This window comes from Sesamum indicum, linkage group LG9 (assembly GCF_026168435.1).
Source record: "Sesamum indicum cultivar Baizhima isolate 11 linkage group LG9, ASM2616843v1, whole genome shotgun sequence".
In the NCBI taxonomy this organism is placed as follows: Eukaryota; Viridiplantae; Streptophyta; class Magnoliopsida; order Lamiales; family Pedaliaceae; genus Sesamum; species Sesamum indicum.
The window spans coordinates 20,539,557-20,564,687 of NC_142665.1; the positions used below are offsets into that span (position 1 = coordinate 20,539,557).

The 25,131-nt window shown below is 31.9% G+C and overlaps 3 protein-coding genes across 3 annotated transcripts; all 3 read left to right on the plus strand.

Annotated features, from left to right (window-relative positions):
* The first annotated feature begins 922 nt into the window (after positions 1-922).
* On the plus strand, positions 923-5,952 carry LOC105178349 (ALG6, ALG8 glycosyltransferase family). The gene is made up of 6 exons (XM_011101814.3): positions 923-1,398; positions 1,939-2,122; positions 2,240-2,347; positions 4,372-4,533; positions 4,673-4,925; positions 5,020-5,952. Exons 1-6 carry the CDS (start codon positions 974-976, stop codon positions 5,457-5,459), a joined length of 1,572 nt encoding a protein of 523 aa, XP_011100116.2. The 5' UTR covers positions 923-973; the 3' UTR covers positions 5,460-5,952.
* A 10,996-nt stretch (positions 5,953-16,948) lies between these two features.
* Positions 16,949-18,681, plus strand: LOC105177945 (3-ketoacyl-CoA synthase 6). Its single transcript, XM_011101257.3, has one exon. The coding sequence runs from the start codon at positions 17,015-17,017 to the stop codon at positions 18,503-18,505; it is 1,491 nt and encodes a 496-aa protein (XP_011099559.1). The 5' UTR covers positions 16,949-17,014; the 3' UTR covers positions 18,506-18,681.
* A 4,628-nt stretch (positions 18,682-23,309) lies between these two features.
* LOC105177946 (3-ketoacyl-CoA synthase 6) lies at positions 23,310-25,131 on the plus strand. Its single transcript, XM_011101258.3, has one exon. It carries the CDS (start codon positions 23,423-23,425, stop codon positions 24,914-24,916), a length of 1,494 nt encoding a protein of 497 aa, XP_011099560.1. The 5' UTR covers positions 23,310-23,422; the 3' UTR covers positions 24,917-25,131.

Consider the following 25,131-nt stretch of genomic DNA (forward strand, 5'->3'; position numbering starts at 1 on the left):
TAATTTAAAATTTAGTGTTGCAGTGTCACGAATTGTTAATTATAAGTAAAAAGTAATTCTTTTTTTATATTAGTATAAATAATATAGATTATTAGCATAGATAGATATACCAACTCTAACAATTAAATATTGTTTATTGCATAACATATTACATGTCTTATGACACATCAATTATTCACTGAGATGAAGGAAGAAGCCAAAGGGCAAGGGAAATTAAAAAAGTGAGCCAGAGAGCAAAGAATAATATATATATTTTTAAATTATTTGGTATGATTAAGGGAACGTGAATTTCAAATATTTTTCTTATTTGGTACTAAAAAAATAGATTGAGAAGGAAATATTTATCTTTGAAAATTTATTAATTTTTTTTCTTTATTTTGTATTAGAAAATAACAAGTCGATACCATGCTAAAACAAATTTTAGTAAGTAAATAATTATAAGTTAAATTTAAAAACTTATTAACAAAATTATTCATCAAACAATAACAATAATGTTTATTATATGGTTATTACTATTTTTTTATGTATTAGTTTTTACGTATGAACATATATAAGAATAGTTTTAAAAGAAAAATATTTAGTTTACATGTATGAATTTTTGTTTAATATTTTCTCTAATACCAACAAATTCGATGAAGTTTGACTAAAAGAGGAATCTAGTTATTAGACGAGATATAATTTTTCAAATATAATATGAATTACACCAAACCTCAGAAATGAATGATTGTCCATCGGAGAAAAAGTATACCACAAAAAATACGTGTTTATAATTATTTTATATATATTTTTTTCTTATCCAATACCATGCAATTGGTTTTTAAATTAAAATTAGATGAAATATTATTCAATTTGTTCATATTATTTATAAAAAATCCGTACAAAGAAAAAAATATTTCATACTGTTAACTTTTATCTTTTTCACTCCTAATAAGTCACACTTTGCTCAACCCCAAAACCTTGCTGCGAGTAACAAATGGAGCATAGGAAGAAGAAGAGCGGTCCAAAAATCCAAACAAATACTGCAGCAGGACCCGAATCCGATCCAAACACCAACATTTGGTCATTCATCACAACAAGAAGCACATCATCATGGTTCCTCTGCATCAGCCTCTTCGCCGTTTTGATTCGCCTAGCCGTCGCGCTCCACCCCTATTCCGGCGCCCACACACCGCCTATGTTCGGAGATTACGAGGCGCAGCGCCATTGGATGGAGATCACTGTCAATCTTCCGGTGAAGGATTGGTATCGTAACAGTACCGTTAATGATCTCGGCTATTGGGGACTCGATTACCCTCCTCTAACTGCATACCAGAGTTATTTCCATGGAATTTTGTTGGAATTCTTCGATCCTGCGTCGGTTGCGCTATTCACTTCTCGTGGATATGAGTCCTACATTGGGTATGCTTTTTATTATTTACTTAACTTCGTGGTCGTCGATATAGATGTGGCGTTTAATTTCCACCTGCGGTCTTTTAGTGTTTCACTGGCCTTAATACTCGCGTTTTTTTCTATTTGGGATTTATGTTATATATTGATGACTAAAGTTTTTTATTATCATACCCTCCGAATGTTTAGATTGTTTTTCAAGTGTCCAAACAGCCACAGAGGCGTTCACTTGAAGTTAGTTATCCACGTTCTTTTTTCTCTCTGCCTGAAATGGTGTTTGTTATGAGCTAAAATGTAAAAACTATATGACTTAGTTGTAAGAATGTATAGTTTCTGGCCTCTAAACACTTAATACATTTATACTTTCTGAAAAAAATTCTTCGATTGTTGTGGGATAATAGCTAATGCACGTGAAAAAAAATATGGGCGGTGACATTATGAAATGCTATATTATTAAATTTGAAATTTGGGCACACAATGTTCAGTCCCATTGGGATCACAGAAAGCAATGTGTACCTAATCACTTTTCATTTTCTTGATGTTTTCGTGTAGGAAGCTGTTGATGAGGTGGACGGTTTTGATGTCTGATTTGATGATATTCTTTCCTGCAGTGCTTTATTTCATAACTGTGTATTACTCTGGGAAAACCACTGGGGATAGGAGCAATATGGCCTGGCATACTCTGATGATTTTGTTGAACCCTTGTATCATTTTGATTGATCATGGCCATTTTCAGGTATACACTGAAATTTACAATAAGTTTTGTTATTTTATGTCACTTATGATGTTTTGATGAATTTTCTTTTTTGTTTGGCTTCTAATTATTTTGTTTTATCTATTATTTTGTTGTCAGTACAATTGTATTAGCTTGGGGCTAACCCTTGCGGCTATTGCTGCGATTTTATCGGATAGAAACCTTGTTGGGTCCATGCTGTTCTGCCTTGCTCTCAACCACAAACAGGTGCTTTTCTACTTATACTTTAAGTGAAACACCACTTGTTTATGTTTCTTTTTGGAATTCTGTCCATGATGTAAAATTTTGGTTATATAGTTTCTGCTATACAGTTTATGTTACAATTAATACCTTATTTGTCTCAATTCCTGGAGCTTAAAGAATAAAACATATAAAAGGTTATTTTACTTGCTTCATATTCAGGTGTCTCAGAATGGCCTGAGTAACTGAGCTTCTGTGCCTCTGAAATTTATCTCATGAAGGTTGATTTTAACATTTTTTGTCTTATATTTAGATTGTTATGTCAACTATGCGAGTCGACAATCAGATGGAGCAAAGTATTAATTGCTTTAATATACAAAGATAGAAGTCGTCTTGCAATTACCTCTAATATTTTGGTACTTGGAATATGATGAGATGGATGCTGTTATTGGTCTCACTACCAATCAAGTTGAGTGATATGACTTTTGATTGTGCACATAAATTGATCTATTAAGTTTCTATTTTCCCAATTCATCTTCTGCTCTTTATCTATCATGCCAAGCTAACCGTGATATGTATTTGACTCTGAACAAAGGCTCTGCTGTTTTTGATTTCGAAATTTTGATAGAGAAGCCATAGGAAATATCTTTCATATTTATTTTGCAGTAAAAGGTATTTTCTTTTTGATCATGTGACTGTGAGACAAGGAGCTTCAGTGACTCTACTTCTCAATGTCTGCAGCTGAACAATGTCTTCCTTATTTGTCTAGGAACTAAAATACGCACACAATTCTATAGCCGAGAAATTCTCTTTTGGACCATGCAAACCAGATGTCTCTTTGACAATCTGGTTTATTGTCTACTCTCTGCCGTAGGTTCCCATCTTTTGACACAATGTAACTATGATTCTCACAGGGGGACTGACACTCATTTCTTGAAGATGACATCTACAATAACAGATGTGATGCAAATCCTAGGTTTTGAGCTTTCTAGTTATCATAAGCTGTGCAAAACATGCATCTTAGAGTATAGTTCAAGAAGAAATAATAATAATAATAATGAGCATGTTTGGTTGTTTCTTATGCTTGTGTGCTTGCACAATATTTGATCTTTTGGAGAGCATGCTTGCTTAAGAGTATCTTGTATGGACTGTTCACTTAAGTTTTTCCGGATGTTGAATTGCAAAGAATTCAAGTTTTGGTGAAGGTATAAGGAATATGAATTATATACATGGCTTGATAGGTTTCCCTTCTTCAGGTTGGTTACTCTTGAGATAGAGTGGTGTTTTCATTCTTGATCATGATGATACTCTGAATATGAAACAAAGGAGCTTTCTGTTAAAAAGTATGAAATGGTCTATGATAACACCAAAGTTATATGGGAACAAACATATGAAAAGTGGAATAGCTACCAAATGATTTTAGAACCAAAGTAGTACTTAATTGAGGAGTTGTGTTTGCCTATATTCTCCGAGCAGTATATAGTAATGTGTATGTATCTTAAGCTACTCAAGTTTCCAGGTGGTCTTTCTTTCTTTCTTTTTTTTCTTATGGGGGGTTGGGGGTAGAGCCATGTTACGGCTACTTTGTTGTCTTAGACTCTTAGCTGGTCTGGGATGATATGTATTTAGTGTGATCATGGAGTTTCTATATTGTGTTGAGTAACAATTCAACAACTTTTGAAATTGTTTATATTAGTTTCGTTTGTTTCTAACTGCCTTCTTAGGATACTAGGAATCTTATCAATAACTGATGTACATTGGATGTCACATGGTAATGAGATAATTGACAAAGAGTTGGTAATCAGCAAAAGTATCTCTTGCATTACCCATGTACTTCCTTCCTTTTACTGATTTCTTAAATTTAATTGTATCTGGATTCAATTACCGGTGATGTTTAGATGAAATGGGTGATTGGATGCCCTTGAAGGTGAACTTCTCTTAGACATTGGAGTTTCAATTACATGGATTATGATGCCTCTGCTAAAGTGAAGCTTGTTATGTTATAATGGTACTGTGTGCATCATTTTGTTTTCCGTTTTTATGGCTTTCAGATGAGTGCATATTATGCACCTGCCTTTTTTGGCTATCTCTTGGGGAAGTCTGTCCGGCGTAAGAATCCAATCCTTGAGATCTTAAAACTTGGTTTCGTGGTGTTGTGTACATTTGCCCTGGTTTGGTGGCCATATCTTCATTCCATGGATGCATCTCTGGAGGTAAAAGCTGTGTTATTGTGTTACCTGGTTCCTTTTCCAAATCCTAACTGTTTTTGTTTAGGTTCTTTGTACTTTTCACTGATCATAGAAGACTTTCCTGTGGCTCCACTTTTTCACTTACCTAATGGGTTATTAACAGGTTCTTTCTCGCTTAGCCCCCTTTGAGAGAGGTATATATGAGGATTACGTGGCAAATTTTTGGTGCGCCACTTCAGTTGTCGTGAAATGGAAGAGATTGTTCAGCACACAATTACTGAAACTTCTTAGTCTTACCGCAACCGTTTCAGCTTGTATCCCATCTATGATTCAGCTTATATGGTCACCAACCAAACGTGGTTTTCTGCAAGGATTGCTCAACTGCTCTTTATCATTCTACCTATTCTCATTCCAAGGTATGTAACAAGCATTTTGTGCTTAATCTCTCATTTTCGCCTGTATATTTGTTCGCTAGCTTGATTCTCTGCAATTGATGATTAAATTTTACAGTACATGAGAAATCAATCCTCCTTCCCCTTCTGCCAGCAAGCTTCTTGGCTTTGGAAGAACCATTTATCTTCAGGTGGTTGATGTATAATGCTTTGCTCTCGATGTTCCCTCTCTTAAGGCGCGATGGATTGGTACTTCCATATGCTGCTCTATATGGGCTTTTCATCCTTCTCTACCATGCGCCTGGTGTAAGAAAGGATGCAAGAAAGCCTGATTTCTATTCGTCCGTTTTAGAATCTTCTGCCTTTGCCTGTTCTCTTTTCCTTCATATCATCTACCTAACTATTACCCCTCCAGATAAATATCCTTTCCTCTTTGAAGCAGTAATTATGATTTTCTGTTTCTCTCAGTTTGTTTTGAGTTCAATATATCTAAATACAAAACAGTGGGCACTATCTAAATCTTCCACTCAAGTGGATGCCAGAAAGAAGAGCCTCTGATTTTCTTTCGCTCCCCTTATTAGTAGGCAAAAGACATTCTGAGTTCTTGAGGAAGTTGAAGGGATATTAACTTTTTTACGAGGCTCTTTGAGAGACTAACACTATCGGTATGTCATTAATGACTATCCACATTTGCCATACTTCATATTCCAAGTATAACTTACAGCGAATCACCTTGTATCAATTTTTTATCATGCTCTCTATCCCAGATTTGGCTTCTCCTTCTCTCAAACTACCATGCCCTTGGAGTCTGTTAACATTGTCCTGGTAATTATTATGTCTTTGCTGTTATGAGCTAGTGGGTAATAGAAAAGTTGTGGTCATACATTCGACTGTCTTATAATCTGTTTCCGAATCTTTAGTGTTTTCATTGCATTATATGCACGAATTTAGTAAGTCCTATGACGTCATGCTTATTTAGTAATGTGTGGGCATGTTACATATTTGTGAATTCACCATGATGGAAATTGTGAGTTTTCTGTATTGGAAGTCACTATGATTCGAAACTGCAGTACCAAAATTTACCAGTGTGAACGCTATAACAAAGTTGTGACAGAAAGCTACCGGTTCTCAAAGGCAGATATATGCTAGATTCTGTTCATGTTTTCATGTAAAAACCTGTGCTTAGAAATCAGGGAACATGTTATTATCCAATGTTGATTGGGCGTAGTAGGGGCATTTTCTTCATTAAACTGCTGATGGCCCGAAACTGGTTTATGAAGCACTTCCAACTTGTTGATTCCAAGTACCATGTGCACTTACTAATTGGCACTCTGCTGGAGTCACCAGCTTATTTGCTGTCAAATACAGTTTAAGGTCATTTTCCTAATTACTTTGATCGCTTAGAAGTCATTATCTCTTTATAAATGTACTGGTGATAGTGTGTCAAATTGGCTAGATACGCAAAGTTGACTATTATACTGAAGATATATAGGAGCAGCCGCAGAAAAAAATGGTTATGATTGACTGAAAATTCCACTCTCATTTTATGTCCGTTGAACGCACCAATTACAGGTGTCTGGTAATTGACTTGGCTTCGACTGGATCACCATAGTAACATGATTCTGAAGCTTAAATTCTGAAGTTGGGCGACTTGGAGAAAGATCTCAAACCACATATTATCACATATACACACACAAGTAGTATCTTGGTATAGGCATGTATAGTAGGCGTATGCTCATGCAATTTAAGAGATAAAACCAATTTGGATCCTATGACTTGAGCTGCCTCATACCGATGAGTTGCGTAATAGGACAGATAGACTGCCTGGAGCCGGAAGACAACATCTCACGCATATATAGTACCAGACAAGAAAAAGAAGTAAAACCCTTATTACATAAAAGAATAAGGAATACAGTCTCATATTGTCCGTGTGTTAAGTCTTAATTGAACTTTACCAGAAAGCACAAATGGCCCTTTTCTATTTTGACATTTGATGGATATTTTTAGAAGACTTGAATTGTGGTGTTTAGCAATTAGCACGACGACTTTCCTTGTTGAAATTTGAGTTGTCATCCATACAAGAAAGTAAAGATAGCGACTTCTTATCTCTGGACGCCTCCTCGTTCGAAATTAGACTAATTTTCTTAAATGAGAGAGAGAGAGAGTGAGTGCATCAGCATCAGTAAATTGATCAAGTTAAGTGGTTGGAGGTTGAAGGGGTTGACTCAGACTTCATCTATTAAATAAAGGGATAACTACACTCACACCTCTTAATTTATTTTTTGTTTATATAAATTATTTTTTATTTTATTTTTGGCATGATAATAGAATTCACCTCTTACAATTTAAAAGTAGGAGTAATTTGTGCATGATGTTGACTTTTAGGAGGGTGTATGTGTAGTTTTACAAACAATAAAATAATTTGTGTAAATAATATTGACGTTTTTTTATGTATATAAATGTAATTATCCAAAAAGACGATAATAATTTATATAATCAGATCATAAATTAAGATTGTAAATGCAGTTATCCCTAAAATAAATCAACTTCACATTAAATAGCAAGAGTTGAGGTGTGCCGTTTTTGACCAATCCATTTCTCCCAACTCTTCTTTGATAGAAGTCGTCCTTGACTCGGATTCTTCCAAGTATAGCTTCTTCACGAATCTATAGATACAGATATTAATATAAGGGTTAATTACATTTGAATCCCTCTACAAACATAAAATTATATTTTTCCAATTTCTTTTTTAAAACTACACTTATATTCCCTCAACAAATACATCATTTATATTTAACATCCTTTCGTTATGGTTTAAACGAAGAATAATGACGTTAGCAAAAGAATTACATAAAATTTTAATTTTGCCTCTAATTTAACATTCTTATTTACTTTAAAGAGAAAAATATAACAATGATAACCTCACTCTATATATATATTATATTTATTTTTTTATAAATACAACAATATATATGAGAATGTTAAATCATGGGCATAATTAACTTATATAATTTTTTTTGTTAATGTCAATTTTTCCGTTCAAACCATAACGGAATGGGACCAAGTATACATAAATTTTTCAAAGAGGGTGTAAGTATAATTCTAAAATTTTTTCAAAAGAAAGTGTAATTTTGCATATTTGGAAAAAGTGTAAATGTAATTTATAATATACAAGTTTACTTGATAGAAAAGAATCATTAGTTCTTCAGTTTAAACTTTATAAATATTAATAATATGATGATCCAAGATTTAAACTGTCACTTTAATCCAAATAAATTGGAATAATTATTATGCAAGTTTTCATCATTTGAGAGAAATATATTATCAGTATAGACCCATCTCCAGATATTGCTTGACTTTTATTTTAGTTAATAATATTTTATATAATATATATATATATATATATATATGTTAAAAATTCATGTCAGTGATATATTTAAATGACATATATTCTATCTTTAAATTTGAGCAATCTCGACAGTCACATTGAAATATAGATAAATTAGAATTATTTAATTTTCTTTGTGATGGAATCGATTGATTACATAAACTATCACATTATTAATTATTAATAATTATAACACTGCAGAATCAGTTTTAATTTTATTAGTTATAATAATGAAATCAATTATCAGTATTTGTAACAAATTGTATTTAATCTGCAACTACTAATTACATAGATAAATAACCATTACTAAAATAGATAAAAAAAAAAAAAAAAAAACTTCCATCTTACTATTAATTTTTCGGGAAGAGGGTTGAAATAACTATTTTTATATATATCTAATGTATTCACTAAATTCATCATATAATTTTTATTCTCTCGTTTCCAACTTTACCTTTTCAATTTATTTCTTAAAATCATACTTTTTAAATAATTAATTTAGAAAGTAAATAATAATTTTTAATTTAATTTAGGATTTCAACATAACCCCCCAAAGAGTCCATTTCGAAGTCGAAGCGCGAACCCCGGTTGGGTGTTTCCAGTGATGGCGATCCAAAACGCACAGCAGGTCTGCTCCTTGGAATTAAGCATGCGGGCAAGGAGGGTGTTGTTGCTTACCTGGCGCTTGGACTTGGAAGGCGGTATACTTTCTCTGCACTTGGAATCCAGACCTGAATGATAGTACACTATTGCTGGTATTTATGAAATTAAATCCCATAAATTTCATAGTTACGGAGTTTCAATTTCGCTGTATATTAAAATAATTTTTATGGTGGATAATTTATATTTTTATAATAATTTTTATTTAACCATAATTCATAACAATTACTTATCATGATTTTATATAGCCAACAAAATTATAGCTAATAATAATTTTTTTTTTCTAGTGACGATATTATAAAATATTTTGAATAATTGGCTTAACTTATATAATTGCTTAATATAATTAAGTAGAGAATTAAGAGCAAGAAATGAGATATGAGAGTGGGGGCCCCTAACTGGGATTAATTAGACATGGAATTAATAATATTAATAGGTTTTCAGAATTTAAAATGGGTGACTTAGACAACATGTGAATGAGATAAGACATGTGTACCTACTTCCCTAATTAACTTGTATCCATACATGTCTTCTTGGAATTAATTATACATCCATAATGTTTAATTATTTCTCTGATTCATCAACTTTCAAATACTTATTCTTTATTACTCAACTCCATTTAAGACCAATGTTAATGTTAGGGTTAATTACATTAAAACCTCTTTTGAAAATGAGAAATTATATATATCTTAATAAAAGTTTTTAAATTATACTTAACACCTCAACTCATTCCGTTAGTGTTTGAATGAAAAATATTTACGTCAATAAAAATATATATATAAACTTTTTGTCCATCATTTAACATTCTCATGTATATAAATATAATATATATATATATATATATTTATAGTGAGGTTAATATTATTATAATTTTTTTTTATAAGTACACAAATTATTATATGAAAAATATTGATAAAATTAAAAATTTATGTAATTTTTTGCTAATATCAATATTTTTTGTCCAAACCCTAAAGGGGATTGGGTGTAAACAACAACTTATTGGAGGCGTGTGTAAGTGTAGAGAAAGAGTAATTTCACATTTTTAGAAGAGTTTAAGTGAAATTAACCCTTCAAATTGAGTTGGATTCTAGTCATTCACATAATTACTCATCGTAATTTTTAGAGTAATTTACATCAGCACCCTTTGAAATTGTGTCTAATTACACAAGAACTCCTTGTCCTTTGTAAAATATATTGGTGTACCAAATTTTGAATACTCAAATTTGTCCTTTAATTCAATCTATCACTTCAATAATATTTGGTTATAATTGTAATTTCAATTTTTGAATACATTCACGACTTTTTTTTTCTATCTCTTACCTCGCTCCATATTTTTTCTCCTCCCCTCGCACTATCACAACGTGTTTCATTTCGCGAACTTCTCTTTTTTCCTTTTCTTTTTCATTTTAAATATGTTATTTTGAAATATGTTCATGGGATCACTAATTGAATTTGATCTGAATTTTTACTGCAAGAAAATAGTTCAATTGTTATGAAAAATTTGATACTAATGAGCTAATTAGTAAATAAAATTCTTACTAAATCTGTTGCTAATCTATATTTATAACTACAATTTCTATTATTTTGTAAAAAAATATATGTCGTTGCTATTAGCGGTATTTGTTGCGGTGTCTGAGCCAAGATTTCAGTTTAGTCTCTTGAAAACACTTGGACAAACCTTTGTTGGTTCATTATTTGAGTGTTTGGTCCGCATATGTCTGAGATTGGTCCAACGTAGTAATTACTTAAGTCGCAATCTTAATTAGATTACTTAAGACCTCGATTTAGTTTATGTAATAAAGTGACAGTTCATGTTTTTTTTCTAAGTACTTAGTGTCAATGACATGTTTAAAGACATATGGCGTGCAGCCATTTTATGGAACATCCCATATGATTTTAGCCCACAAGCAGGCAAGATTAAGACAGTTTTCGCCTTTAATTAGTTTGATAATTATGGATTTATAGTTTTCGTGTATAATAATATAAATCGATATATATATATATATAGTGGAAGAAATACTCGATTTATTTATTTCAATCTACAAAAAAAATAAAATATAAATATAACTAAAAATAGAACAAGTAACAAAAATGTGGCCAGACTCGCCGTTTTTTTCCCTATGAAGTCGTGGACACTTCAATTTTTTAAAAAAATTAAGTTTATTATTATTTTTTATAATTATTAATTTAAATAGTTTACCAATTATGATCAACAATAAATTTTAAAATATATTAGGAAAAAAAATGCAATCAACTATTACAAATATTACAATAATTACATACGAATGTTAAAAATGACCGTCCGTTCCACAATTGCATCGGTATTGTTTGGCTTCGATCAGGATGAGTAGATACACGAAAAATATTGTCTAAACCATCTCAAATTTCAGGACATCCCAACAATACTACAAAATGTGCGTGTGCATATATATATATATATATATATATATATATTATTTAATTATTTTTATTTCCCCCCAAAAGATACAAAAAGTCTGTAGTTTGGTGTTCCAATATTGGGCAAGTCCAATTAACAAAAAAAAAAAAAAAACTTTTACCATATTTAGTATTTATGAAATAATTAATGACGTAGCTCATAGTCTCCATGCCGAATTTTAGCATAGAAATTTAATTATCAGACTTAGGTAAAGATGAAGGAATGTAATCGAGACTGCTGCTGAATTCATCAACTACTCATAAGGCTACTTAACCTAATCTGCCCAATTCAACGTACTGGTTGGTAATGACTAAATTGTGGGATTTAGTTTGTTTAATTGGTATAATTATGAATTCTTTCTATATTATTTAAAAATAATAATAATACTTCTATTAAATGATAAATAATTATATAACCCCTAAATGTAGAGGCGGAAATTAGTACTTTATTTGTGCATTTTTTTTTAAATATGCTTAAGACAATGTCAAAATAAAAATTAAGGGGTTTAAAGTAAAATCTCAGAAGATGTGGTTGTAATCTACCCTAATTTAATATTTTTTGAATAAATTAATTATAATTATATCATAATTTTTTAAATATCATTAATTAATGTATGTCAATTATCAATATCAAATACGTATATTGAAAAAAATTAAGGGTGTGTAAAGTAAATAATCAGGCCATATTAGAGCGTAAAAGTATTTTAAAAGATTCTTAAATTTATATAAAAAAAATTATGAATATATAATTCAAAAGGCATTTTGGTTAATTCACCACAAAAGAAAATGAAAACAGAAGGAAGGCTAATTATTTGAATGAATTCGTTATTAGACAAACATTAAAATCAGGGGGTACTTGTCATTTTCCGAACAGATAGGAGGTTTTATAATTATGACAAATCTCAGGAAATGTGCCTGTAATTTATCCTAACTTAATGCAATTACATTTATAATTTTCAATCATCAACTATCAATATACGCCAATTATCAATATTAAATACATAGTCTGAAAATTACTCTTAGAATAGACTAATATCAATGTATTAGTGAAATTTGAATCCATGATCTTTTATTATGGACCTCAACTTTATCAACTAAACTAGTCGCTCATCGGCAGTAAATTTAATGGGTTTAGACTTTAGACATAATTGCTTGCGCTGATTATTTTTAGGTCCCACTAATTATCTTGTAAGAAAAATTACGTTATGCAGTCTGGACCACGACGAAAGAAATTGGACTGATTAATTAACGCACCATAGAAATTAAATAGAGCAAGGAAATTAAGGGAAATGGGGTCCAAGATTGGTTGTTCACTCTTTATAAATAAATGTCATCTCTCATTAATTATGGATTTTAGTTTGGTATTTGCAGGGAATAGTGTTTTTCAGCATCTAATGAAGAAGGATTTTTTTTTCTTTTAAAAAAAAAATGAAAGTGATAATTACACTGCTCTCCCATGAGATTTGATATAATTATATATATTTAGATTCTCTATGGTTTGAAAAATTATATTTGGTATCCCTTACGTTTATTTCGTCTAGCGAATAGATCAAATTGTTAGTGGAAATTTACTGAATTTGTTGACATTAACAAAAGCAACCGAATGAAAAATTCATATTTACCCTTAATTGACTTATTACTGACTTATTATAGGTTAAATATTTTTTTTATTCTAACTATTCTTATACATTTTTTTTATACATTAATATATATAAGGAGGTATATTTTTACCCTCGTAAGAGCAGAGCAGTACCAATAATCCCTCATCTATCAAGTTAATCCCAAATCAATAAAATCAAATAGCAAGGATGATTAGAGTTTATAGCACTAATATGGAGAGTTGTTTATACATTTTGAATTTTCCAATCATGTTTATACCTAATTTAGGGATATCAATGTGATTTATCCATACATATAAGCATATAAATACGTGTTCCTGCGATACATATGAGTTACAATCTTTAATAAAGGGCTCAATATCTATATATCCAAATGAATATCAGTGGTGCTATGATGAAATTTTTAAAAAAACACCCGGGTATATTTATTTAATTTTTTAAAATACTTTAAATATAGAATTTTTTCGAATATATTTAAATTAATTATATGATAAATATAATATATTTATCACATAATTGATACATAATTTAAAAAATAATGATCAATCAATTTGATTTAGCCAAACCAATTTGAGTAAAAAAAAATTGTAAGGATATATTATAGTAATCATTTGATTGTAATTTTCTATCAAAAAAAAAAAACCACTACAACTAAAAGTAGAATTAGTCACATCACTCATGCATGATATTAAATGAAATCTAAAAACTTTAATGATTATATACATATTTATATATTTTAATAAGTAGAAATTCTTCGTTCAATCAAAAACTCCATTAATATCACGCCACCTTAATACTAATAATCAAAATTAAAACTCTTAATTCAGGGATATTGAAATTTAAGTTTTCACGAATACCAATAATTCAATAATACAAATTCTTATTATTTTTAATCAATATTAGTAAATTTAATTATTTTAATTAAAATTATAACATGGACAACATAAAAGAAGTTACAATTAATTTCTTACAGAGCTGTACGTTGGCACTTGGCACATAATATTTGTAGGCACGGCTGTCCGATCGACGATGGGTCCCCCAGACTTTATAGAAACTATTTATTAGTCACCACATAACCAACAACCACCCCAACTGCCGATGAAACCCCAACTCTCAAGTGTATTTATGTTATTCTTAGGCTATCAATTTGACATAATCCAACTTCTCATACGTGCCCCTTTCCAATTGGACCATAAATATAAATATTGATTACATCAAATTTTCGGACAATCTTGAAATTAGAGTTTTGCATGTAAGAACAAGCAAGCTTGATGCGGACATGAGACCTGACATATTAAGTAGGGTAAAGATTTACACAACTGACGAGAACTCGAATTTTCCCTAATAATGATCATGCAAGACAAAGTCCGAATCCCGTCATTTGAAGTAGACCTCTGGTAAACGCCATGTTTGATTAATGATCATTATACTTATGATATTTTTCTTTTGCGAGAAAAAAAAAATTGTGGCAGCGATGATACTGAAATTGTTGCTAATTATACATATTAAATGCAGTAATTCTTAATTTTCCAAAATAATGATGTCTTACAAATTTGATATATTTGTATATCGACAACTTAATAATATGTCTAAGTTGTTACTTATACATAGAATTAATGTTATGTTATATATATGTGTGTGTACATTGACAACTTAATTTAGTGATTGGAAAAAATAATATGACAATCATTGTTATATTTTTTAGGATAATTACAGCTATTTTTTATGAAGTTTAACATAACAAATATCTCATCGTTATTTAAAAATTTACAAAGATCTCCCTCATTTTAAACTCCACCTAACCATTCCATTGCTTCTATTAGGTTTTTATCCAATTTTTATGGTGAACTGACAAAATATATATCCTTATGGATTATGAATTATAAATTTTATATATTCTTTAAATTTTTTAAAATATTTAAATGGACTAATATGCTTTATGGATTATATACTTTACTCACCCTCAGATTTTTATTTTACAGTTTCTCAACCTCTTTTCTTTAAAAAATAAAATAAAATCAATAAGAGTAAAGTAGTAATTTTCACCTTACTGTTTAAGGACTCCATAATTATTTGTTACATGAGGACCTTATTAATAATTTTTTAAATAATGAGTGTATTTCCATTTATGTCAAATTTTAATAGTGATAATTTACATGCGCAATTCTTGTCATGATTATACACCAAATTTTAGAAAATCTTTAAGATAGCAAATAAAAGTTTTTATTAAATATTATGTAATAGTTACTAATCGTGACAACTTTTAGAGTACTCATGCAACTGATATTCATTCCTCTTTTATACATAGGTGATAATTAATGGGTCGAATTGCAATATTAAATAAGTTGGGGGTGCTGGTTTTTCACTTTTGAGTTTGTGAGAGTTAACTCTACTTTGGGAGTTGGGACAACTTCATGATTGTAGGTTTTAATGCTCTTTTATGCCCATTTTCTTATTGTTTTTTATGTAATATATAAAAAAATGACGTTTTAAAGGAGAAAAAAGACTAGCAAAGGTTGATAAAATTATAAATAAACATTAATGTAAAATACGCATTTTAAATTAATTATAGACAATGAGTTTAAGTGATTTATAAGCTTCAAATTAATATCTCGTTTTAAAAAAAAACCCGTAAAGTTTATATAAAAAGATATAAGACGACAATGTCTCGTACAATAAAACATGTCGAATCGTAAATCGCATCATATATATATATGTATATGCACATATGCTTTATAATTAAAGAATGTGTTTCTAATAGTTCGTGTTCGTTTGTTGTTTATTTTTCATATTTTCTTGTCGATTTTTATTTTTGCGCTCTCTTTTTATCCAAATTTTATATCTATTTCTCTTCATCCCCTTGCAATATACTCTTTTAAACTATATTCTCAATAATAAAATAAAAAATTAATCAAAGTTAAAAAAACCAAACAACTAACTTTTTTTACGATTCAATTAATGAAACAGACACGTTGGAGTATGACACACATATACACTTATTATATAGGACGAAACGGTGTTGTAGTTGTGCATTTCAGACAAAATTTGCACGTAGGAAAACGAAGAGGTAAGAATTTATGAAGAAAGAGACTCCATATCTTAGTATTTTTGAAGAAAATGATTCTTGGACCATAGCTTAAAATTTTTGTTTCTATTATCTTTTCAGATTAATACACAAAAAAAGTTTTTTTTTTTTTTAAATAATACATCGATATCTCTAAATCGACCAAGATACTATAAAAGCAAACAAAGAAACAATATATATACTACTGTAAAAGTATACTAAACACCTCAACTAGTAGGATTCAAATTCACGACCTCTCAATTGTGAGACATCAACCTCAATATCATTGGTCCAAAAAGGATAATTAGAGACATGAAAACATAAAATTTCATATGCGTGAGCACACAATACACTTGTTACGTGATTGATCACTCTTTTAAAATTATATACCAATCACATGACAATTGTATTATTACATTAATCCTGTAGGTGGTTGAGTTTTAATTTTGTACCAACCTAGTTTGGTTCTAGAATTCCTTTCTTAAAGAATAAAATACTACAATTATCTCAGGTTTTACCAAATAAAGCTAGTCCATAATTAGCAATCGTGGATTAACCAGACCAGATTGTAAGGTTATAGCATTTTATATTAGACCAAATTTTTGTACGGATTCTTACCAGTTTCAACTGACAACATTAGCATACACATATAACTATGAGTACATTAGTTGATTACTAAATTAAAATGATTGCATACAGAATGAATTACTCAAAGGAACAAGAATTAATTATTAATATTTTTACAAAATAAAAAGAAGTGATTATGCATAGAGGAGAAAAGGTTAGCCCAACAACAGAAAACTCCAGCTAAGGGGGCGTTGTGAGAGATGTTCATTAAATCTTCTTACCTGCCTTCATTCATTGCTCACTCCTTCACTTCTCTACCATTTCAGCCCTTTAAATTCACTTCCTTCTCCACCTCCTCCAACACCTGCTAATCAGGCAACAAATGGCTCAAATTCTACCAAATTTCTCCAGCTCTGTGAAGCTCAAGTATGTCAAACTCGGCTACCAATACCTCGTCAACCACATTCTTACCTTCTTGCTCATTCCAATCATGCTTGGAGTGTTCCTGGAAATCCTCCGTTTGGGCCCTGAAGAGATCCTTCTCCTCTGGAATTTTCTCCACTTCGACCTCGTCCAGGTTCTTTGCTCCTCGTTTCTCGTCATTTTCATCGCCACCGTCTACGTCATGTCCAAGCCCCGATCCATTTATCTCGTTGATTACTCCTGTTATAAGCCTCCTGTCACCTGTCGGGTCCCTTTCTCCACGTTCATGGAGCATTCCAGGCTGATTCTCAAGGACAATCCCAAGAGCGTAGACTTCCAAATGCGGATTCTTGAAAGATCTGGCTTGGGGGAAGAAACCTGTCTCCCACCAGCTATACACTATATTCCTCCCACGCCGACGATGGAGGCCGCCAGGGGTGAGGCTGAGGTCGTGATTTTCTCCACCATTGATTCTTTGATGGAGAAGACGGGAATCAGGCCCAAAGACATTGATATTCTTATAGTTAATTGCAGCCTGTTTTCTCCTACTCCGTCGCTTTCAGCTATGGTGGTGAACAAGTACAAGTTGAGGAGTAATATAAAGAGTTTCAATCTGTCCGGCATGGGCTGCAGTGCTGGGTTGATTTCCATCGATTTAGCCAGGGATTTGCTCCAGGTTCACCCCAATTCTAACGCGCTGGTTATCAGCACTGAAATTATTACTCCCAACTACTACAAGGGCTCGGAGCGGGCTATGCTCCTCCCCAACTGCCTCTTCCGCATGGGCGCCGCCGCCATTCTCCTCTCCAACAAGCGGCGGGACAGCGCCCGAGCCAAGTACAAACTAGTTCACGTCGTTCGGACCCACAAAGGGGCCGATGACAAGGCTTACAGATGCGTGTACGAGCAAGAAGACCCGGAAGGAAAAGTGGGCATAAACCTGTCGAAAGACCTGATGGTGATCGCCGGAGAAGCCCTGAAATCGAACATCACAACCATCGGCCCGTTGGTCCTCCCAGCTTCCGAGCAACTCCTCTTTCTCTTCACACTGATCGGCCGGAAAATGTTCAACCCCAAATGGAAACCTTATATCCCTGACTTCAAACAAGCCTTCGAGCACTTCTGCATCCACGCCGGCGGCCGGGCAGTCATCGACGAGCTCCAGAAGAACCTCCAGCTTTCTGCTGAGCACGTGGAGGCATCCAGAATGACGCTCCACCGCTTCGGCAACACGTCATCATCTTCGCTTTGGTATGAAATGAGTTACATCGAGGCGAAAGGGAGGATGAAGAAGGGCGATAGGGTGTGGCAGATTGCTTTCGGGAGTGGATTCAAATGTAACAGTGCGGTCTGGAAGTGTAACAGGACCATCAAGACGCCGACAGACGGGCCCTGGCAAGACTGCATTGATAGGTACCCGGTGCACATCCCAGAAATTGTGAAGCTCTGATGATTCCATGTATACATAAACAGAGCTACACATACACATACATATATATATGTATTCATAAGCTGAAACCTGGTGTTTTTCAAATTGTTCATGTTTCCTGGTAATTCAGCAGTAGATTTTCCAGGTTTTTTTTTTTTTCTTTTTCTTTGATGAAATTAATGTGTTTGCAGAAAGTATACCTAAATCTATATCTATATATGCATGCATTTACTCCAGGACTGCATGAGCAGGTCTGAGACATACATCTCTAATTTACTTGTAATTTTTCTGGTAAACGTCGAGATTGGTTAATTATAACTTATACCTTCAGCCGAGTCCGGACATGTATCACTTAAGGATATATATTTGCTTATAATTAATGAAAGGTACAAAAATTAGTGTTGTTGAAGTTAATTAAGAGGGCAGCAGTCGTTAAATTCTTGTCCCTATTCTTTGTGGTAAAATATTTAAGGATTGGTGTCCGTAGAGACGACAGGAGTAGAGATTCTTCAGCATTTACTTGTCAAGCAATCTCAGCCCACCTCTGTAAGTCGATTGCAGAATTTATTAGAGGTTTGACAGTGGGGTTCACGAATTTTTGTTCATACACAAAAGAAAATGTAATAGGAAATGAAATTGATATAAGGTGGTTTTAGAGGGAAACCTTTTGCTTTGATCAAGTTTGGAGGGTATATATATTTTTTTAAAAAAAGTGAAGAATTCTCAACTTATTTTTAAAAATTTAACAAATTTCTTCAAGTCATAGGTCAAATGAATTTTAGTGTTATCGCTAGTAACATTCTATAATCTTCATAATAATATAATTGACGTTTGCCCCCAAATCAAAAATATCTACTTATATTATGTTAAATTCTAATTATTTAATGGCGTTTTTTGGTATGTCATTATTATGATATGAAGAGTTTATTATGCCAAACACTCCAACATCTTATATGTTTTGACATGTTTTTAGTCCAAACATTTCAAGAGCTTGTTTTGAAAAATAAGATTCAAAATCTTTAAATCTTAAAATATATTATAAGGCTTAGGAGATTATAAGATATTTTAAATAAATTTAGTTAAATAGAACCCTCTTATTCAAGTTTAATGAATTATTAAATAATAGTGCATTTATCATATAATTCATCACCTTCTTTATAATCAATGACATGCAAATATAATATTTTATTATATAATTAATTTTAATTTAATCGAATCCAGTCCGAACTAAAAACTTTTTTTTCATTCAATCAAATCGAAACAAGTGATAAGTCACATGAATTATGTGTGTAATGTGTTCGCTGTCACATTGCATGTAAAGAAAGGTCTTCGCTTCTCATTGACCTATTCTGTGCATAATGTACTTAATACTATCACCAACTTGGGTTGGAATATTCTAATTCATATTGAATTTAAATTAATTATATGATAATTATAATATATTTGTTGGATGATTTACGTGCAGTTAAAAGAAAATGATCAATCATATGATAAGTGCTCAATTTAAATTGGACAATAATAGCGAAAAATTCATTTTAGTTTGGTTTAATTTTTTTCCATTAGTAATAGGTATTGGCTAATCATAAATCAGTACCAAAATTAAAATTAATTGACCAAACTTTAATGAAATAATAAAGTTTATTGTGAATTAATATAATGAATTTACACAAATAAATAACAAAACAAATACTTTGTTTTTTCCATAAGGCCAATGGGGCAATGGGTCGCCTGTTTGGACTACTTGATCCTTAAGTATTTTTGTTGGGCCTTTACCAACTCATCGGAAGAGTTAAATAAATTTGGGCCTTTGGTTTTACCTAATGATATGGGTTTGGGCCCAGGATATCCATGGCCCAGCTCCTCCTCTCTAGTAACTGCCCTACTAGGGTTAAAGATGAGCCCAAAAAGACCCAAACGAGAGAAGATCCGCGTGTCTCCTAAGCCGGCTAACCCGTATGTTTTTTAATTAAAAAATAATTATTATTAACAAATAGTAACTGCGAAAGCAGAAATAATATCTTTTCAATAAATGCGAACAGAATGATCTTTGATTAATTAAATTTATTTTAGAAGTTATTTTTTTCAAAACACTTCAATTTAGTTTTTGTTTGCTTTTCACATTTTTTTTTATTCAACACTATCCACTTTTAATTTTATTATAATTTTTAATTTTTTTTTCTATAAAAATCATATTTCTAAAAGCAAAAGTTTCTACAATCACCCTTTAAAACAAATAGACCTCAAGTAGGGCTAAAATTACAGTCGGTATGCATGCAAAATTAAAGTGCCAATTCATTGGATTATTTGAGGACAAATTTGTAAAATTTCTATGTAATATATAATAAAATCTCGATAAATCAATAATATTAGAATCATGTAGTTTTATTACTTTAAATAGATATTAATTAATAAATAAATTAATAATTTATTAATTTAAAAAGGTTTTTTTGAGTCAACGATCTACATTATGCTTTACAATGCGATAGATGAGAATACAACACGGAAATTTTTGAATGCAGTAAGAAAAGCTAGAGAGGAGATACAACTAAATTTAAATTTTAAAGAACAAACAATAATAGAATTATATTTTGCTAACTTGTCCTAGTTATATTTGTAATTTTATATAATTATTAATTTTATTTTGAAGGGACCACAAATTTATATAATGGTCTTTCCTGAAATTATTATCTTATTAATTTATGAAAATTATTAATACCCTTGTGCCCAAGTGGGGATCAAGAATAATTATTATTTTAGGGAAGTTATTAATTTTTAAAGATTCTATGGCACTAGTAATAAGTAGGGGTACCAATCTCTTTCAAATAATTCAAATATTTAAATAATTAAACTTTACCATTTTTAACTTTTTTTGAAATTGTAGAGTTAAAGATATAGAAACTTTTAAATAATTTGAATAATTTCACAATAATCGAATTTACACTATTTGCATATTAAACACTTTAGAATTTTTATATTTTATTTACTATATTATTTAAATGTATTATTTCTATATCATTAAAAAATATAAATTAAATGGTTATGACTAATTAATAAATAATATCTTTTTGACATTTATCCAAATTTAATTTTTGTGTAAGAATCAACAATTATATTACTTAGTGGGAGCATTACTAAATTAAACATTCACTTTTTATATTAATATGAAATATACTAACCGAAATAAAATTTATATTTTTGAAAAATAATTATTATTGACAACAAATAAGTACAAATATAAGCATAAATAATATTTTTTTTAACAAATGGGGACAAAATAATCTTTAATCAATTAAATTTGTTTTAGAGGTGATTTTCCCCCCAAACACATCATAAAAATTCAGCTTTTGTTTTGCTTTTAGTTTTTTTTTTACAAATACTACCTACTTTTAATTTTATTACATCTTCTATCTTTTTCTATAAAAATCGCTTGTCTAAAAACAAAAATATCCACAAACACTCCCTAAAACAAATATGAAGTCAAGTAGGGCTAAAATTACCGTTGGTATGGGTGCAAAATTAATGTGCCTATTAATTGGCTTATTTGAGGACAAATTTGTAAAATCTTTATACAATATATACTAAAATCTTTATAAATTAATAATATCGATCATGACCATGTAATTTTTATTAATTTAAAAAGATATTAATTAGTCGATAAAAAGTAATAATTTATTAAGTTAATAATTTTTTTTTCGATCCAACGAACTTACATTATTCTTCATAAATAAAATATACACTTGTGATAGATGAGACCACAACACGGAAATGTTTGAATGCAGTAAGGAAAACTAGAGATGAGATACAATTAAATTTAAATTTTAAGAAGAAGCAAATAATAATAGAATTATATTTTACTTAGTTGTCTTAGTTATATTTATAATTTTATATAATTATTAATTTATAATATCAAAAGAATCATAAATTTAGGGTCTTTCAAAAAATTATTATCTTATTAATTTCTCAAAATTACTGATTTAGACTTTGAGTCTAAATCGAAATTCAAAAAATTATTTTAAAAAAATTATTAGTTTATAAAAATTCTATTGTCTGATTTAGACTTTGAGTCTAAATCGAAATTCAAAAAATTATTTTAAAAAAATTATTAATTTATAGAAATTCTATTGTCCTACTAAGTAACGGGCAAACCAAAAAATCAGTAATCCCACCCGACTATACCCCACAAGGTTTGCAAAGTAAACAAATAGTTCGTCGTAACTATACGAATTAGTGCAAAACGTAATAGGAAAACTACTGTACACCATATAATCCAATGGGGGAGAGATAAACATGGCCTAAGTTGTGTTTCTCTTTTTTTTTAAAAAATATATATATATATATATATATAATTTTTTGGTTTATATATTTTTATTTTTATTTATAATATATTTTAAAATATAAAAAATTATTTATTACGTGCACGTAGAGACAATATATTATAATGGTTAAATTTTTAAAACTCAATCTTCAATATGGTATGGTATGTCGATATCAAATATTGAATACCAAAATTTGCCAAAATTGATTATAGAATAATGAACCAAATTTTCGGTGCATTACCGAACTTGAACGAATCACAAAGCAAGTACAATACATTTGTCGTGTGATTGGCGTACAATTCAGGAAAAATGATTAATCACATAGCAACTATGATACATTTCCTCTGTGATTGATATGATTCGGCCAAATTTGCCAATTTTTTGATTCAATTTTGTATGGTTATTTGTGAAGCCCACATCCCCGGGCCCTGGGACACCCTCGGAGAAGCAGCAACTACTCTTCTGTAAATTAAAGTTGTTCATTGAATCGCATACCTGCCTCCATTTATTGCTCGCTCCTTCACTTCTCTACCATTTCCACTGCTTAAGTTCACTTCCTTCGCCGCCTCCCTTCTCATATTCACTTTCTCTGATCCCAGAAAGAGCAACAAATCAACCCAAAATGGCAGAAATTGTACCAAAATTCTCCAGCTCTGTGAAGCTCAAGTATGTCAAACTCGGGTACCAATACCTAGTCAACCACATTTTCACCTTCTTTCTCATCCCAATTATGCTTGGAGTCCTCCTGGAAGTTCTCCGTTTAGGCCCTGAAGAGATCCTCCTCTTCTGGAATTCTCTCTACTTTGACCTCGTCCAGGTTCTTTGCTCCTCCTTTCTCCTCATTATCATCGCCACCGTCTACTTCATGTCGAAGGCCCGCTCCATTTATCTCGTCGATTTCTCATGTTGTAAGCCCCCTGTGACCTGTCGGGTTCCTTTCTCCAAGTTCATGGAGCATTCCCGTCTGATTCACAAAGGCAATACGAAGAGCATAGACTTCCAAATGCGGATTCTTGAAAGATCGGGTCTGGGGGAAGAAACCTGTGTCCCACCAGCTATGCACTATATCCCTCCGACGCCGACTACGGGGGCCGCCAGGGATGAGGCTGAGGCCGTGATTTTCTCCGCCATTGATTCTTTGATGGAGAAGACGGGAATCAGGCCCAAAAATATTGATATTCTTATCGTTAATTGCAGCGTGTTTTCTCCTACTCCGTCGCTTTCGGCTATGGTAGTGAACAAGTACAAGCTGAGAAGTAATATAAAGAGTTTCAATCTCTCCGGCATGGGTTGCAGCGCCGGGTTGATTTCCATCGATTTAGCTAGGGATTTGCTCCAGGTTCACCACAATTCATACGCGCTGGTTATCAGCACTGAAATTCTTACTTCCCCCAACTACTACAAAGGTTCCGAGCGCGCCATGCTCCTCCCCAACTGCCTCTTCCGCATGGGCGCCGCCGCCATCCTCCTCTCCAACAAGTGGCGGGACAGCGCCCGAGCCAAGTACAAACTACTCCATGTCGTTCGAACTCACAAAGGGGCCGATGACAAGGCTTACAGATGCGTCTACGAGCAAGAAGACAACGAAGGAAAAGTGGGCATAAACCTGTCGAAAGACCTGATGGTGATCGCTGGTGAAGCCCTTAAATCGAACATCACAACCATCGGCCCGTTAGTCCTCCCAGCTTCCGAGCAACTCCTCTTTCTCTTCACACTGATCGGCCGGAAAATGTTCAACCCCAAATGGAAACCTTATATCCCCGACTTCAAACAAGCCTTCGAGCACTTCTGCATCCACGCCGGCGGCCGGGCGGTCATCGACGAGCTCCAGAAGAACCTCCAGCTTTCTGCTGAGCACGTGGAGGCATCCAGAATGACGCTCCACCGCTTCGGCAACACGTCATCATCTTCGCTTTGGTATGAAATGAGTTACATCGAGGCGAAAGGGAGGATGAAGAAGGGCGATAGAGTGTGGCAGATTGCTTTCGGGAGTGGATTCAAATGTAACAGTGCGGTCTGGAAGTGTAACAGGACCATCAAGACGCCGACAGACGGGCCCTGGCAAGACTGCATTGATAGGTACCCGGTGCACATCCCAGAAATTGTGAAGCTCTGAAGATTCTATACATGCAGAACCTACATGCATATTTACATGTTACATATATATGTATTCATAAGCTGAAACCTGGCGTTTTTCATTGTTCGTGTTTCCTGGTGATTCAATTTGATGAAAACACATGAATCATTAAGGATATTTGGTTATATCAATAATGAATGATGCAAAATTTATGTACTGTGGTTGAAATATTATTAAATTCTAGCCTTAACTGA